Source organism: Staurois parvus, unplaced genomic scaffold, assembly GCF_062004578.1.
Source record: "Staurois parvus isolate SC_StPar_1 unplaced genomic scaffold, SC_StPar_1.0 ptg000849l, whole genome shotgun sequence".
Taxonomy (NCBI): Eukaryota; Metazoa; Chordata; class Amphibia; order Anura; family Ranidae; genus Staurois; species Staurois parvus.
In genome coordinates, this window is record NW_028318645.1 from 857,956 (window position 1) to 875,270 (window position 17,315).

The 17,315-nt window shown below is 44.1% G+C and overlaps 1 protein-coding gene across 1 annotated transcript; it reads right to left on the bottom strand.

Moving 5' to 3' along the window:
- Window positions 1–721: 721 nt before the first annotated feature.
- Window positions 722–5,328, bottom strand: LOC149443566 (NACHT, LRR and PYD domains-containing protein 3-like). Its single transcript, XM_089655558.1, has 4 exons — window positions 5,301–5,328; window positions 3,365–3,667; window positions 2,696–2,734; window positions 722–2,454 (listed from the first exon to the last, which is right to left on the bottom strand). Exons 1-4 carry the CDS (start codon window positions 5,326–5,328, stop codon window positions 722–724), a joined length of 2,103 nt encoding a protein of 700 aa, XP_089511684.1.
- Between the last annotated feature and the right edge of the window lie 11,987 nt (window positions 5,329–17,315).

The window sequence follows — 17,315 nt, forward strand, 5'->3', positions numbered from 1 at the left end:
GATACATGAGTGGGTTTTTTTTTCTATTTTATTGAGGTTGTGAAAGACATGTTTCACATTGAGCTTCAAAGGGGGAAAATTGTTGGTGCCGCTTAGCTGGTACCTCTGTGACTGAGGTCAACAGTTTATTTGCCCCGAGGTCCAGTATCAAAGGTGATGACGAAATATACAATTTATGAGAAAAGGTAGTCTGATAAGTATAAGCACGGTCCTCATGGTCAACTGAGCGAAAGAGACAAAAGGACATTGCGCAGGATTGTGACCCGGAATAAGAAAAAACTGCTGCAAAAGTGACTGCAGAGCTCAATCTCAGTCCCATGAAGACATCACTTCTGCTTTTGATTCAAAACATGTCCTCACTTTCAAACCAGAAAATCATGGTGAGCTTCCATTTTTCGTCTAACCCTTGTAATACCACAGAGCAAACATCAAGCCTGCCAACAGCAGAGGACAAGTCCCATGGAAACCCACAGGTGGAAGACCCAGTAGAATTCAACATGATATGAATATAGATGGACCCTAATATATTGAGCAATGCCCTATCTTCCAATCAGGATAAAGAAGGGAATCAAGTCATAATGTATACAGTATCAGGGTTCTCAAGCCATGGGGACCACACTTTATCAAATTTGGAAGGGCATCACCGGTAATCACCATTATACTGTATGCAGGTTCCAGTCCATTCTCTGAATATCTGATATTGGGATATCCTTACACTCACTTACCTGACCTCTTGACACCTGTGTAGTAATGGAGAAAGCATTTTCTGGCACTCTGGATTCACAGTGACCGATCCAAAATGTAAAGATTGAAAACTTTCACTCTTCAAAGCCTTCAAGCAATAGCTCAGCTGCTTGCAATAATTACTGTCCAACCACAAAGGATAAGTACGGCAACCGTACAGCTTCAAACTTGAACAGCGAGACATGACGCTTCTGATGAAGTCCTCATCCTGAGTCTCATACAGACAGAAGATGGTCTGAGTATAGAAAGTCTCATAGATGTCCATCATGGCCCATTCTTTCATTGCAGGTTTGGCTTGGAGTGAAATGTTGATGCCTGTGCTCTCTGAGAATGTCTTCACCTGCTTTTCATTTAGAAGACCAAATAGGAATTGTACAGCTAAGAACAAATAGTCATATTCTGAATTCAAGTCTAAGAGTGAATTTCCTTTACAGATCTCAGGGAGCAAATTACCTTCCATAGATCCAGAACCATCATCCAGCCCATAATACAGAGCAGCAAGGAACTCCTGTACACTCAGATGGATGAAGCTGTAGCAGGTCTGGGTGCGGATGTCCCAATGAAAGATGTTCTCATTCAGAAATACAGACTCCACCTCAGACAGAGAAAGTCCATGTCTTTCTAGATCTTTCTTCTCAAATAAGATTTGTTGGTTCAGAACTCCCTGATTGGCCAGAGCACACAGCTTCTTCAGACAGGTTTGCTTCTTGCATACAGACTGGTCCTTCTTGCAGTGATGGGTTATCAGAACCTCCAGGTAAAGAAGGTAAATTGAAGTCATCGTATTACACTGAATTAAACCCAAATCTTTTTTTATTTCTTGTTTCATTACAGTGCAGACAATCCAGCATGTGATGGGGACGGCACACATTCTGTACAGAAATTTGTTGTCTTTTATTATACTGAGAACCTTGTCTGCATCGTCTTTATTTCCAAAGTATTTATGGACGTATTCATCTCGATCGTCTCTTGCAAATCCCTGGATTTCCACAATGCGAGAATCATCGATGAATGTGTTAAGTTTCTCCATGGCCATTGACCTTGTGGTGATGATCAGAGAAGATTGTGGGAGAACCTGTTTCCTGAGCAATCTTTGGAGAATTATTTCTCTGTGGGTTTCCATAGAAATGTCAAGACCACCCTCAGATTTCTCCTCCAGAGTCCACCTCAGTTCATCAAACCCATCAACTATAGTGAGAAGTTTTCTCTGACTTCCAGGATCCTTCAGAATAGACAGAAGGTCATCTGAACTCTGCAATCTGCAGGCTCTGAATAAAAGTCCCACAAGGCTTATGTCTCCAGGGATGGTGTTGATGTCTCTACAGCTCAGATAAAACACAAATTCAAACTTGTCTTGGTAGAGATCCCCAGAGGCCCAGTCCAGCATAATCTTCTTGGAGGTCATTGTTTTTCCAATCCCAGCAGGTCCTTGTAACACCACAATCTTAGGGATGAAACCATATTCATCAGGGTCAAAGAGGGCCTGGATTGTGGTTGGGGAGTATTCATCTAAAGGACTTTTCTCAATGATCTGTGGATGTCTTTTGTTTGAATTATTTATGTCATTCTCCTCTTTATGCTGGTGTCCTTTTTGCATAGATAACTTGGTGTATATTTTCTGTAGATGCACAGCCTCCCCCATACGTGAATTATATTCTTTAATCCTCTGGAAAATCTCTTTAAAAGATTCTCTGTATTCCTTTCTGAAGTCTTTATGAGAGAAAGGAGAATATATTATTCCTCATGCACACATGAAGTAGTATTTATAAGACAGAGTTGGACATTTTGTATTGTAACCATAAACCCCAAGAATGGAACCCTAATAGAAGATATCCCATGAAATACAGGAGAATTGTGGAAAGATCAAACTATGCACACATCATCCAGACTACAACAGAATAAAATGTTCATCCAGAAGAGATTTCATATCAAACATTTATGTCCAACTAACCTGCTAATCTGTTGTCGTGTGTCATCTTCTTCACTTTGGCTGAAAAAAATAGAATTTAATTATTGTGCAAGATTAAGGCTGCATTTAGGGGAATATATTTCCCTTAAAATTGGGTTTAAATTCATTCATAAGAATGTTTTAGTTTAGAAGATACTTCTAGACACCATAATCCCATCACCCCCCTGGAGATTGGAGTCTCTCCTCCTCCAATTTCCACCTCCCATGTTGGGGGGGTTCCAGAAAAGCTCCAATTCTCCTTGAAGGCTTTTACTGACACACACTTGGAACCTGGGGCATTGGCTACTCTTTCTGATGAAGGTTTAGATGGATGCATAGTACACAAGTCTCAGAACACTGAGCCACATATATGGAGGTTCTGTCAAATAGGCAAGGGGCTGCAAATGTATTCCACTGCCAGCATCCTAGAGAAGTGTTGCTCTCCTCCCCATCTTTCCTTTAGCTTGTTTCTGAACTCTAATCTTTTCCTTGATCCATAAATCAGTTATCCTTCATTGTTCATCTCTACAAACACCCTTGGTGAAGATTGTGTCATCCAGTCCAAAACTCCTGAGTGGTCATTGGCCTTCCCTGTATGACATTCCTAGCTCTTACGCACACAGATGTTGATCAGGAATTGTTAGAAAATGGTCATTATAGATGGGAACTCACCATTTTGTACTCTCCTCTCCTGGAGGTCATTTGCAGGTCCCATCAGACTGATCAGTGTAAAGACTTTAATTGTGACATCCAGAGCCCCTTCTTCTCCATATGTGTCTATCAGGAGGTCCTTGGTGGTAATCCAGTCTGCATTTTCTAGTCTTCCTCGGGGGATGGGACGTTTATCTCCATAGGAGAAATCAGACAATTTGTTCCTAAATCTCTTGAAATCACATCCTTTCAGATCCTCCAGAGAATATATGATAAGATCCCCGGTGGTTTGTAGACCTTTTCCCAGGACACCAGGGGTTGACCCTGCAGAGGAAAATCAGCAACCATAAACATTAGTTATGATGAAGATGATGAGATAAAAGTGACTGGCTGGAAATGTGATAAAACGAAGGCTGTGAAGTGATGAGAAGATGAACTATGACTACTGGGAAAATGGGAAACTGCATAATAAACTGTGGATGATAGATCTGAAACTTTGCTGAAAATAAATATATGTTTGGTTATTGAATTAGATTAATTAAGGACTTCAATGTACAGATGTGGGTGAGGGTGATATATGAAATGAGAGGATATGAAAGGGTAAGGAATCAAGTGGGCGAGTCAAGCAAGAATGTATGATGATGGTAGTGATATGGTGTGTGTGTAAAAAACAGAGGACAGTACATTAACCTTGAAATGTGACTATATGGGGGTAGAGTAAAGGGGGACACTTAGACCTATTAGTGGAATGAGGAGATGTACCTGGGTACATAAAGAGGAAGAGGGGTAAATCAAATACAAAATGCATTATTGGTGGAGGTAAAAAGTCTTAATGGCCTCTTTGTAGCCATCAAGAAGCAAAGTGTTCAGCCTTTGACATCAGAATGTCTCTTTTTATCATGATTTGTTAAATCTGTTATTATCCCTAGATTCAGGAACTTCTTCAATAATGTCTCTAAAGAGACTGTAATCCATGTCAGGAAATGACTGCTCTTTAAAGACTAATCAGAGGTTGGATCAGTATGTGTTCAGCCTCAGTCAAAACATCTGGATTGTCCTTCCAATATATTGCAGCTGACATGAGAACAATACATAAATAACGTATGTGAGGAGCAATTTAGAAAAGATGTAATGGGCCAACTCAAACCTGTAGTATGAGGCTTAATAATGGTGGTATTATGACACATGGATAGACAACTTAGCACTTGGAGACCCTGCATTTGAAGCTTCCTATTAATGAGGGTGTTTTAGAGATAGAACAGCTATCACTGCTGGGGGGGGGTTATGTTCAGTGTTACAATATATTCTTGAGGATGTGTTTGGAATGCTCTAAAACTCCTTCAAGAGAAGGGGCTATGGGGTAAGTAGGTATAAGTGCTTTGATGAGATGTTTTTGATCTTTTTCCCTTTATTTTATCAGTTGGCTTCATGCTGATGTTTGAAGTCATGCGTAGTCATGCGTGTATTATTTAAAACATTCTATTTATTTTTGTAAACTATAATGAAGGGAGGGGTTTACCTTCCCGAAATGCATTAGTCATGTTTTCCTAGCTAGCTTGCCATGAAATGATTTTAACATTAAAAGACATTGGACTATAAGACATTTGTTTGACAATATTATTTACTTCCCTTAACATGAAATAAAATATGAAGAAGCACACAGAATCTAAATTCAGCTTGTTCAGTTAAGCTTTGGCAGAAAAAAAAAAACTGGAAGATGAATGGGTTCTATGCATTGCTGCATCCGAACTTGTTCTCTCCAGTGTTAGTAAATAACCCCCAAGGTGATTGTGGAATTGATGAAAGCTCCTGAACTCTTCTAATGGATGTACTGACCAGATGTCTACAGGAAATGTCCAGACTACAGAGACATAAGATGTCCTATCATATAATTCCAATCTCTGGAGATGTGAGATGGAGGAAAACATTGGAAAGGATTTTCAGGATCAAGTCATACCTTGTGAGAAGAATGAAGAGGTCGCCATGACATCAGGAGATGATCTGAGATGACATCACCTGGAAGGAGCACAAACAATAACAAACTCATTTTTAGTGCAATGAATGGAATCAATAAGGAGGATTTTGTTCCCTTATGTGGATAACAATTGTCTGCCTGAATGTCCAATCTCTGTCATTCTGTCATTTATATCCCATGACTATGAGGGTAATTAGAACCTTCATCCCAGCATTTATCTGATTGGTATATTGGGGTCACAAAAAGTAAGTTCACACTGTTTAGGGCCACATTTAACACAGACTCATACTTTTAGGGGCCACCTCCACAAATTTGTGCCATTCATAGCCAAGACTGGTACTAATCAGCACCAAAGTATCGGCCAGTAAGATGTCTAGAGAGAGGTCAGGTGGTACTTCAGGTTTGGGGGTCACCTAGGAAAGGGTGGTTAAGGGTTAAGAAGCAGTCAGGTTTAGAGGGTTAAATGAAGGTGAGGAGGAAAGGACAAGATAAGTGTCAGGATGAGAATATGAGGTGTCAGGATCAGAGGGGAATATGGTCCCTGAGGCACAAGTCTATAAAGTAAAAGTCTGTTTTATTGTTAAATCACAAAAGGACAGGTTTTGACTTCAAGTTTCCATGAAAATCACACAGGCGCAGCTCTTTGCCTGCACCTAACACAGTCTTTAAACTGCAAAAGAACTTACCTACTACATGAGAGGTTCAAATATGACAGGATAATCAAGAGAAATAGAACTGTCCTCATCCAGCAGGAAAATCACAAACATGAAAGTCTTACAGTCACCGGTTCTCTGGTATTAGCTTTGCCTGCGACATGTTCCTGTCCTGGAGTGTGACAACCATTTGTCCATTGGCCCATACCACACACTCATGCAGGTTTAGACTTTTTGCAGCACATACTGCTTAGTCATACATGGAGTGATGCCAACCCATGTCACAGTCTACTGACTTATCTTGCTCTGGACACTCTGGACACTGGTTCACCATATGACCCAGTTGGTGGTAGGACCAGCACCAAACTACATGGAGTTCTCTTTCCCCTTCCAGCCCTCAGGAGGGTTAGATCCTGGGGTGCTCCTGGTGGAGATGTCATGCCCCTGGGTGGACACAATGCAGTTGACAGGTGGCATCTTTGTGCTGAGGTGCACCTTCTCTCAGATTGAAGAGGGGCCCCCAAAGAAATGTTCTGCCAAGCTAATTCCAGGACCAAGTCACAGTACACCTGCTGGGTAGGGATGAGCTGAAAGTTTGGTCCGAACCCAAGTTCAAATTGAACATTTGCTCATTTGGTTGAATCCCAAATGTTTGAAATGTTTTACTGGAATTGCACTATCAAACATTCCATAGTACAATGCCAAAGTCTTGAACTTGGCCTGAGGTCATAAGAGTTTTGATCTAAGTTGCAGCTCACACACTATAAAAGGTGCTTTACCAGCAGACGTTTGTCAGTGTGTGGGAAAGGGACCACTGAAATGTATTTTATATAAAGAGTTGGATATTGTAGTGTGGTGTACTACTACTGTTTTGTGATTTACAGTATCAGTGCTACATTCAGTACTATATTCTGTGCTATATGCAGTCATATTTTCTGCACTATATACAGCATCAGTCCTATATACCCTACTATATCCTGTGCTGTGTACAGAAGGTGCAGCATGGTAATGACACAGATTCAGGTTTCAGTAAAACGTGAAACTTGTATTGAAGAGAATGCCAAACTACAAACAACCCCAGTGGGAGAGCACTGCTTAGGGTAACGCTCACAGTTCATTTCAATGCAGGAAGAGATGCACCAACAGCATCTTTCTTCAGAGGGTGGAGTGTGGCCTCGTCAGTCCACTCCCAAAGGGGAGGTGTACTTGTAGAATTGCAGGTCCTGAGCCTGTCCTGTTCCTACTTGTCTAGAACCTTTCCCTGCTACGATCACTTTCTCTGACAGATAGGTACTTTTTCCCTACTCTAGCCACTTTACAAATGCTCAGCAAAACCTGGGGGCAGGGACTTATAAAGACTATGATGACCCAAGATGGCTGCCAGAGGTCACCTGGATGCAGCATAGCAAACCAGAGCACTGCTTCCAGGAACTTGAAAACCTTAGAGAAGCTATGTATCCCCTGACATCCTCTCTAGGCTGTGACACCACTCCAGTCGAGCGCCACCTACAATGGAATTTGAGCACAGAATGAGCCACGTGCTGCAAGAGGCTGTAAAACTATTTATGGACTTTGAGGTTGAGGAGTTGACTAACAGGGACCATAGATGGAGGGACACCAGTCAGGAAGAAGCATTTGGCATGATGTTTCCACAGCTGCAGCACACTGCCAAGTTGACTCCAGCGATGAGGAGGGAAGGGATGATGATGAGGTCTCTGACCATACTTGGGTGCCCAATAGAGCAGAGGAGGAAATAGGCACAACCTCAGCAAGGTAGTATGTCTGCCAGGCCAAGTCACAGGAAAGTGGAGTGAGAAGCCAACCTGTTCCACTGGATAGCAGAGCTTGACAGATGAAGAGCACTGTTGTCCCTTGTTCACACCCCTGAGCTCACCTGCATGGGCCTTTTTTAACATGGGCACTGTTCTTTGTAGTCTCTGCCTTCAGCGTATCAAGCATGGTAATATCATTGGCCATTTGTGTACCACCTATTTGCAGAGACATTACACCTCTCACCATGCAGTTCAGTGGGAACAACACCAGAATACTCTTCTTCAGGAAAAGGACTGCAAACCTCCCCTTCCTCCCAGATCCTCCCCCCTTTCTACCCCGGACCCCACTAACTACTATTCCTTCTCAACAGCCTCAGTGGACCCCAGGAAGAAGAATGATAGTATATCAAAGGGTGTGAGAGCTTTTCCCTATGACTCCTCCAGCAGGGAAGAATGTCTGCATGGGGCCCACTCAGAGTATGAGCAAGGGTAGGATTAAACCTTACTCTGATTCTGCCAACCCCACCAGCTGTAGAATTCAGCAGACAAGTTGTGTTGCCCCAGCTATTAGAGCACAGAAAACAGCAGTATTCCTCAGGACTCAAAATTCTCCACTACTCCTCCGTACCCATAGTGCCCCCAGTACTCCTCACTACTCACAGGGCCTTGAGTACTCCTCAGTACTCTCAAATTCTCCTCCGGTGCTCCAGTATTCCTCAGTACTCATAATGCCCAAGTACTTCTCAGTACTCACAGTGCCCTCAATACTCCTCAGTACTCACAGTGCCCTCAGTATTTCTCAATATTCACAGTGCCCTCAATACTACTCAGTACTCACAGTGCCCCCAGTACTTCTCATTACTCATAGTGCTCTCAGTACTCACAAGTAACCCTTAGTACTCACAGTGCCCCAGTACTCCTTAGTACTCATAATGCCCCAGTACTCCTCAGTACTCACAGCCCCCAGTACTCACAGTGCTCTCAGTGCTCACAAGTAACCCTTAGCACTCACAGTGCCTCAGTATTCCTCAGTACTCATAATGCCCCAGTACTCCTCAGTACTCATAGTGTCCTCTGTACTCCCCAGTACTCACAGTGCTCATATGTATCCCTTAGTACTCACAGTGCCCCAGTACTCCTCAGTACTCATAATGCCCCAGTACTCTTCAGTACTCACAGTGTCCTCAGTACTCACAATGCCGCCAATGCTCCTCAGAATTCACAATGGTGCCAGTACTCCTCAGTACTCAGAGTGCCCTCAGTACTCCACAGCATCCTCTCCCATGCATCAGTCCTTCTGGCACCTCTTTCAATTTAATAATCTGGATTCAACTACCACAGCCCTCAGCTTCCTCCCCAGCCACTCCTTAGTACTCCAGTCACTTATTTGTTGCAGGTCCTGTTCTACTCCACTTTGCTTCATGTCCTACTGAAACATCACCTCTACAGTCTTCACAGTCTGCCTCTTCATCTTGTCATTTGTTTATCCCAGATCAGGTCTGCCGGATCTCCCTCTGACATAGAATCTCAGCAGATGAGAGGTACATACTCTCCCTTTGCTGATCAGTTCTGTTTTTCTGGCTTGTCTCTGTAAAAGCGCACACTCTAATATGTACAGTATATTAGGAGGACCAAACCTGCTTCGTCTCGCTGAAATATTGTTTCCATTTAAATAACAAATATGCTTCATCTCTTCTTCTGACACAGTGGCTAAGGAGATATAGAAACAAACACAATATTGCTGCTACTGCCGTATATACTGAGTTCATGAAGCTTGCGGGTGCTGATCCACAGTCACTCGGCTGTATACAATGCTTGGCTGAACAGATCCACATGACCATTGCTGCTGCTCTTACAATCTTGCATGAATTCAGAATCCACAGTGTATACATTCCAAATACAGAGAGTTGACTGGTTTCCGCCAACATGGCTTTAGTCACCATATAACATGAAACTACAGAATATATCAAAACAGGGGCCCAGCCTAGTAATTGTCTCATCAACCACTTCATTGTACGAGCAAGACAGCTGATATAGTGATCACCGAGTCCGTGCGAGGACTGCTATCTACAATCACACACAATAAATGTATGGCCATATAAGTGTATGTACCAAGAGGGGAGAACACAAATCCACAAAGAAAAATCTAACAAATCTTAAGAGAAGCAATATAGATGTAAATCTGAATCCCATCTCAAATATAATTCATTTATCCCTTTCACCCTCGTATTTCATCTGAGAATCCACCATGCTTCTCCTCCTAAAAGCCTTCTAGCCCTATCACCACCTCTCGGGAAGTGTGGCAGCCTTTCTATACCAGAAGAGATCCCCAGGATGACAATCCCTAAAATGATGGGATACATTGGAAATGTGCCTAGTTATTTGTATCACAATGGTGCTCCCCAATCCTAGTTCTTCAACCGACATATTGGAGGTGATCACAAATCTTACAAATCAATGCACTGTTGTATGGAAAACTCATCTTCAGATGATGAAAAGGAAAATGATTGACCCAGAGATGACAATACCTGCATGTGTTATTATTACAAGGAGAACTACCTAAATATGCAGCCAGGTGGGCTGGCATTCTCTAGACAATGAAATGAAAAGACAAATGAGCAGCTAACGTCGGTGCTGGATGACTGGAGGAGCGACTGCCTGACTGTAACGAGGTATGTAATCCTCTGTCAGTATAAAGAATTGGTCAATTATCATTTTTCCAATTATTCTGATGATTTGGTGATATTTCTTTGAATATGTAGTGACAAAGGTGACGGAGCGTTGCCACTAGACTGACTCTTGGATCTGGAGGTGTCACCTGGCAGATCTTCTCTATCTCTGGACCTGGCTCCTTGATTAACTACTTGCCGACCGCAGATATCCAAATGACGGCTGCACTGCGGCCGGCCAGTTCTGGGTGGATGTCATATGACGTCCACCCAGAACACGCTCTGGGGCGCGCACCCGGCGATCTCCGTGATCGCTGTGTCCTACGGACACAGCTGATAACGTGACGTGGTAAAAGGCCAATCACAGCGGCCTTTTACCACGTGATCAGCCGTGTCCAATGACACACTGATCACCTGGAAATGCAAATGCCGGTTCTCGGCTGCACTTTCTTCATGGTGTCAGATCGTGAGGAAAGTACTGCCGAAAACCAGCAGTTGTCAGAGCGGGGATCGGCACCGATCATCAAGGTTACTGATCATCAGTGCCCTGATGATCGGTGCCCAGCAGTGCCACCCACAAGTTCCACCCACCTGTGCCCAGCAGTGTGCCCACCTGTGCCCAGCAATGCACCCACCTGTGCCCAGCAGTGCACCTACCTGTGCCACCCAGCAGTGTCACCACCTGTGCCCAGACGTGCCACCTACCTGTGCCCAGTAGTGCCACCCACCTGTGCCCAACCACCTGTGCCCACCAGTGCCACCCACCTGTGCCCACCAGTGCCCATCAGTGCAGCCCAGCAGTGCTGCCAGTCAGTGCCCAGCGGTTGTGCCAGTCAGTGCCCAGCAGTGCCGCCAGTCAGGGCCCAGCAGTGATGTCAGTCAGTGCCACCTATCAGTGCTCTCTATCAGTACCCATTATCAGTGTCGCCTATCAGTGCCACCAATCAGTGCCGCATATCAGTGCCACCTATCCGTGACTCCTCATTAGTGCTGCCTATCAGTGCCGCCTATCCGTGCCACCTCAGTGCCGCCTATCAGTGCCGCCTATCAGTGTCGCCTATCAGTGCTGCCTATCAGTGCCCATCAGTGCCGCCTATCAGTGCCCATCAGTGCTGCCTCATCAACACACATCAGTAAAGGAGAAAAATTACCTGTTTGAAAAAATTTATAATAGAAACAAAACTTTTTTTTTCAAATTGTTTTGGACTTTTTTTGCTTATAGCACAAAAAGTAAAGTGCCCAGCAGCGATTAAATACCACCAAAAGAAAGCTCTATTTGTGAGAAAAAAATGATAAAAATTTCATATGGGTTCAATGTTGCATGACCGCGCAATTGTCAATCAAAGTGCGACAGTGCTGAAAGCTGAAAATTGTCCTGGTAAATAAAGGGGGTAGAAGTGCCTGGTAGGCAAGTGGTAAGGAAATATGTTTGCTTCATGGGCAGCCAATCTCTGTTATATTTAGGGCTGCTTTGTTGGTAACATCTTACCCTCATTGGATTGTTTATATACCTCATCTCTTCCATCCATTGCTGCCTTGGGCTCCAATCAAACTGCTACTTTGTGACATTTCCTCCCATGGTCTCTGCAGACTGAGCAGTTGTTATGCTGAAGAAGAATCCTGATCCCGATGACGTGTTTCATGTGATTTGTACTCGGCACACAATGCAGTCTGTTACTAAGCAGAGGGTCACAACAAACTCGGCTCTCACCTGTTCTGTCCCTGTTTGCCAAGTCATATGACATTGGTGGCCTAAAGAGGAACTCTACTTTTGTTGAGAAAAAACTCTGGGTGATCTCTGTACATTGCGGGGATTTTATCAAACTTTGTTGCAGATTCCTACCTTGTGTTATTCTGCAGAAATAGCTGTTTGCTTGTCTGTGTCCATGTACAGAGTGAATGTGAATGGAAGTGACTAATTATCAGCCCGCTGGGCACTAATGAGGAAAATTGCAGGGTCTGACTTGTATCTTAGTGCAGACTTCTGGGGAAATCAGTGAGCCAATCACAAAAGCAGGAAATGACATTTTCAGGGGGCGCTCTGTACACACTCTGTGCACAGAACATCCCCAGTTAGCCATATCGCATTTAGTATTTTACAGAAAATGACAGCGCTGCAGAAATATAGAAAAGTGACAGCAGAAAAAGGCAGAGTGGTCCACCGAGTCTGCCTGTTTATTTTGTGTGTTTTTTGTGTTCTCTTCTTTTTTTGGGGGGTTAACTTTTTGGTCTGAGACCTATGTTTGTCCCAAGCATGTTTGAAGCTATTTACTGTTGACTGGCTCACTACCTCTGCTGGAAGTTCACTCCAAGCATCAACTACTCTGTAAGTAAAATAATACTTTCTGAGATTAGTTGTGAACTTTCCTCCAGTTAGTTGGAGGTCATGTCCTTTTGTTAACTGTCTCTGGACTCGTTCTATCTTATCAATATCTTCATGTAAGTGAGGTCTCCAGAGCTGGACACAGTATTCTACACGAGGTCAAACTAAAGATCTACATAAAGAAACCTTCCTCCTACTGGTGACCCCTCTAGTGATATAAAGATCTATATAGAGGAATCGGGACCTCCTTCCTCCTGCCGGTGACCCCTCTAGTGATATAAAGATCTATATAGAGGAATCAGGACCTCCTTCCTCCTGCCGGTGACCCCTCTAGTGATATAAAGATCTATATAGAGGAATCAGGACCTCCTTCCTCCTCCTGGTGACCCCTCTAGTGATATAAAGATCTATATAGAGGAATCAGGACCTCCTTCCTCCTGCCGGTGACCCCTCTAGTGATATAAAGATCTATATAGAGGAATCGGGACCTCCTTCCTTCTGCTGGTGACCCCTCTAGTGATATAAAGACCTATATAGAGGAATCGGGACCTCCTTCCTCCTGCCGGTGACCCCTCTAGTGATATAAAGATCTATATAGAGGAATCAGGACCTCCTTCCTCCTGCCGGTGACCCCTCTAGTGATATAAAGATCTATATAGAGGAATCGGGACCTCCTTCCTCTTGCTGGTGACCCCTCTAGTGATATAAAGATCTATATAGAGGAATCGGGACCTCCTTCCTCCCGCCGGTGACCCCTCTAGTGATATAAAGATCTATATAGAGGAATCAGGACCTCCTTCCTCCTGCCGGTGACCCCTCTAGTGATATAAAGATCTATATAGAGGAATCGGGACCCCCTTCCTCCTGTTGGTGACCCTTCTAGTGACATCTAGATCTATATAGAGGAATCGGGACCTCCTTCCTACCTGTAACCCTTCTAGTGATGCATCCAAGAATTCTATTCGCTTTCCCCACTGCCTGGTCTATGTTTGCTCATTTTGCAATCATCTGAAATAAGTACCCCCAAGTCCTTTTCCTCTGTAATGTTGGCCAACACTGTACCCCCAATGCTGTACTCTTTCAGGGAATTCATTTTCCCTGGGTGCATTATTTTACATTTAGAAACATTGAACTGCAGTGTCCACTTCTTCCAGCAATGCCAAATCCTGTTCCATGTTACAGACACCTTCAGGGATATCCTCCCTATTACACACCTTTATATTATCAGCAAAGAGACATCCCCTTACCCAACAACCCTTTAGTTCTCTCATTTACATATAGATTACATAGAACAGGACCCAGTACAGAACCTTGGGGTACACCACTAGTGACTGCTCTCTGTTCTGAGTGAACCCCATTTACATCCACACTCTGGTATCTCTCCTTTAGCCAACTGCACATCCACTGAACCCCCCAAGGGCTAAGTCCTAGCTTGTCCAACTTCTGTATTAGATCATTATGTGGAACTGTATCACATGCCTTGCTGGAATCAAGATATTCTATGTCCACAGCACCACCCTGGTCCAAATCATTGGTGATAAGGTAAAAGAATCCAATCAGATGAGTCTGCCATGGTCTGCCCTCAGTAAAGCCATGCTGCTTTGGATCCAGCAAGTTGTGTGACAATATGACTTGAGTCACAATTGAAAATGCTATATTATTTTTTGTTTGCAATTTTTATTCCTACAAAGCGGAGCTACCCTTTAAGCTTTTTTGTTTTAAAGTGTATACCTTATAATAATTTTTTACTGTATTGCCAACACTCAACTATCACTTCTGCTACTACTACTACTACTTGAAAAAAAAGTTGTCAATAACAATGTAGCACCCTCCTAGAGTAGAGCAGGCTGCTGGGTAAATTTACCTAGCTCATCTGTAATCAGAGGAGCCGGTGTTGATTGTTTGGGGCTGCTCAGTGTCTCACAGGCTGCTGGTCTGTTACTTCTCCCTGTATTCCAGAGGATTCTAGAAGTATAGTGGGAGGAAGAACCAATCCTGGTGAGATGTGCCCAGTAGGTGGTTGAGGAGCTCATAAATAGTCTGAGGCCTGGACAGCGGAGTGCAATGTTCCTCGCTTCAGTCCTGCAGGAGGGGATGCCTGTGCAGGACCTTGAAAGAAGCTATTAGTAAGACACAGAGATCCCAGCTAGGCTTAGCTGGAGGGCCTATTTGTAATTCCAGGGATCAAGTTGGATCTGGAGAAGCTCACTGGAGAAAACCTGAATAAAGTTGATTGGAAAGAGTCCAGCTGTGCTATGGTGGTATACATCTACATCCCACTCACTAGGAAGAGCATGGTGGATATTGGCAGGAGGCAACCAATGGTCCTGTGGCTGAGTGAGTAGATGACCCCGGTGATGAAGAATAGTGACTTTGTGTAGCTTCTAAACTCTGGAAGGAGTACAGGTCACAGTCAGCATAGAGATCCTGTGTGATATAAATTTTGTACTGCCAAGCCAAACGTTGAGGAGTCCACAAGTTGTTCAGTTTTACAGTTTATCGGGGTACCCTATTCACCCCATCCAAGTTCATTGTGTCCAATAAAAAAACAAAAAGAAACCCCTAGACTGTTCTCTGGAGCCAGTGGAAGAGTGCAGAAAATTCTAAGTGCCTGGCTGTGTGTGCTCGGAGGGGGGATAGAATCAAATTCACCAGTGGCTCATTAGGGGGTGCGCTACAACTACTTATTACTAATTTATTTTGGGGTGGGATTCAATCACATTGGGTTTTTGTTGCTGCTGTAAATGAATAGAATAAATGAATAGACATGCATTTTATGTAGTGCCAGAATATGGTGTCCTTAATGGTGTCCATGAGAGTTCTAATCTTCTGTAATTCCATGTAAAGATTTAAATCTCTCCCCAAGCATGTTGTTTAACCGCCTCCCACCCGCCATATAAGGCAATGATGGGTGCAAGGTGGTTCTCTCTTTCTGGGATGTCCTCCCACTCTAACCGCGCATGCGTGGCTCCGGGAGCGTGCAGCGTGGTGATCAATGGTGCACTGTGTCCCTCAGACACAGCGGATCACCAATCAATGGAAAGAGCTGAAGATGTTGGCTCGGTCATGTGATCAGCTGTGTCCAATCACAGCTGATCACATGTAAATAGGGAAATGCCAGTTATCTGCATTTCTCTCCTCACGAGTTGTCACGCTGACAGAGGAGAGGAGAGCCGGTAATCGGCATTCCTCGGAGGGGACTGTTGGTTATGTGTTAGAGAGGACACTGGTAGTGATGAGGCAGAACTATGTTTTTACTTGTGTGGCTTAAGTTGCAAACATACAGAGCACATTTCAGCAGACAGTGATAGCAGACATCTTACTTCCTAAAGAGAGAGAGAGGAAGAGAAGAGAAGGAAGAGAGAGAACCAACAAGTTCTACACATATGCACAACTGATAACCTTAGTGTACAGTGCCATCTACTGGTCAAGTGATATTAACATACAATACTATATAGTACATGCTGTTGTATTCCCAACAGGGACATGTACACTGATCATCAGGGCCTACCAGTGCACATCAATGCCACATATCAGTGCCCATCTGAGCTGCCTTTCAGTGTCACCTATCAATGCCAGTCAGTGCCACCTATCAATGCCAGTCAGTTCCACCTATCAGTGCTGTCAGTCAGCGCCACCTATCAGTGCCAGTCAGTGCTGCCTATCAGTGCCAATCAGTGCTGCCTATCAGTGCGCATCATTGCCTGTCAGTGCTGCCTATCAGTACCACCTAACAGTGCCACCTAACAGTGCCAGTCAGTGCCACCTATCAGTGCCTGTCAGTGCTGCCTATAAATGCCATATATGAGTGCTGCCTTTCAGTGCCCATCAGTGATGCCTGTCAATGCCCATCAGTGCCACCTACCAGTGCCTCCTCATCAGTGCCGCCTATCAGTGCCCATCAGTTCAGCCTATCAGTGCAGCCTATCAGTGCCTATCACTGCAGCCTCATTATTGCACATCAGTGAAGGAGAAAAATCACTTATTTACAACATTTTATAACAAAAACTAAGAAAAAACATGTTTTTTTTCAAAATTTTCAGTTGTTTATGGTTTGTTTAGCAAAATATAAAAAAAACCCCGAGGTGATTATTAAATACCACCAAAATAAAGCTCTATCTGTCACAAAACAATGATAAAAATGTCATATGGGTACAGTGTTGCATGACCGCTCAATTGTCATTCCAAGTGTGACAGAGCTGAAAGTTGAAAATTGGCCTGGGCAGGAAGGGGGTAGAAGTGTCCTTTAGGCAGGAAGGGGGTAGAAGTGTCCTGTAGGCAGGAAGGGGGTAGAAGTGTCCTGTAGGCAGGAAGGGGGTAGAAGTGTCCTGTAGGCAGGAAGGGGGTAAAAGTGTTCTGTAGGCAGGAAGGGGGTAGAAGTGTCTTGTAGGCAGGAAGGGGGTAGAAGTGCCCTGTAGGAAGGGGGTAGAAGTGCCCGGTAGGCAGGAAGGGGGTAGAAGTGCCCGGTAGGCAGGAAGGGGGTAGAAGTGACCGGTAGGCAGGAAGGGGGTAGAAGTGTCCTGTAGGCAGGAAGGGGGTAGAAGTACTTGGTAGGCAGGAAGGGGGTAAAAGTGTCTAGT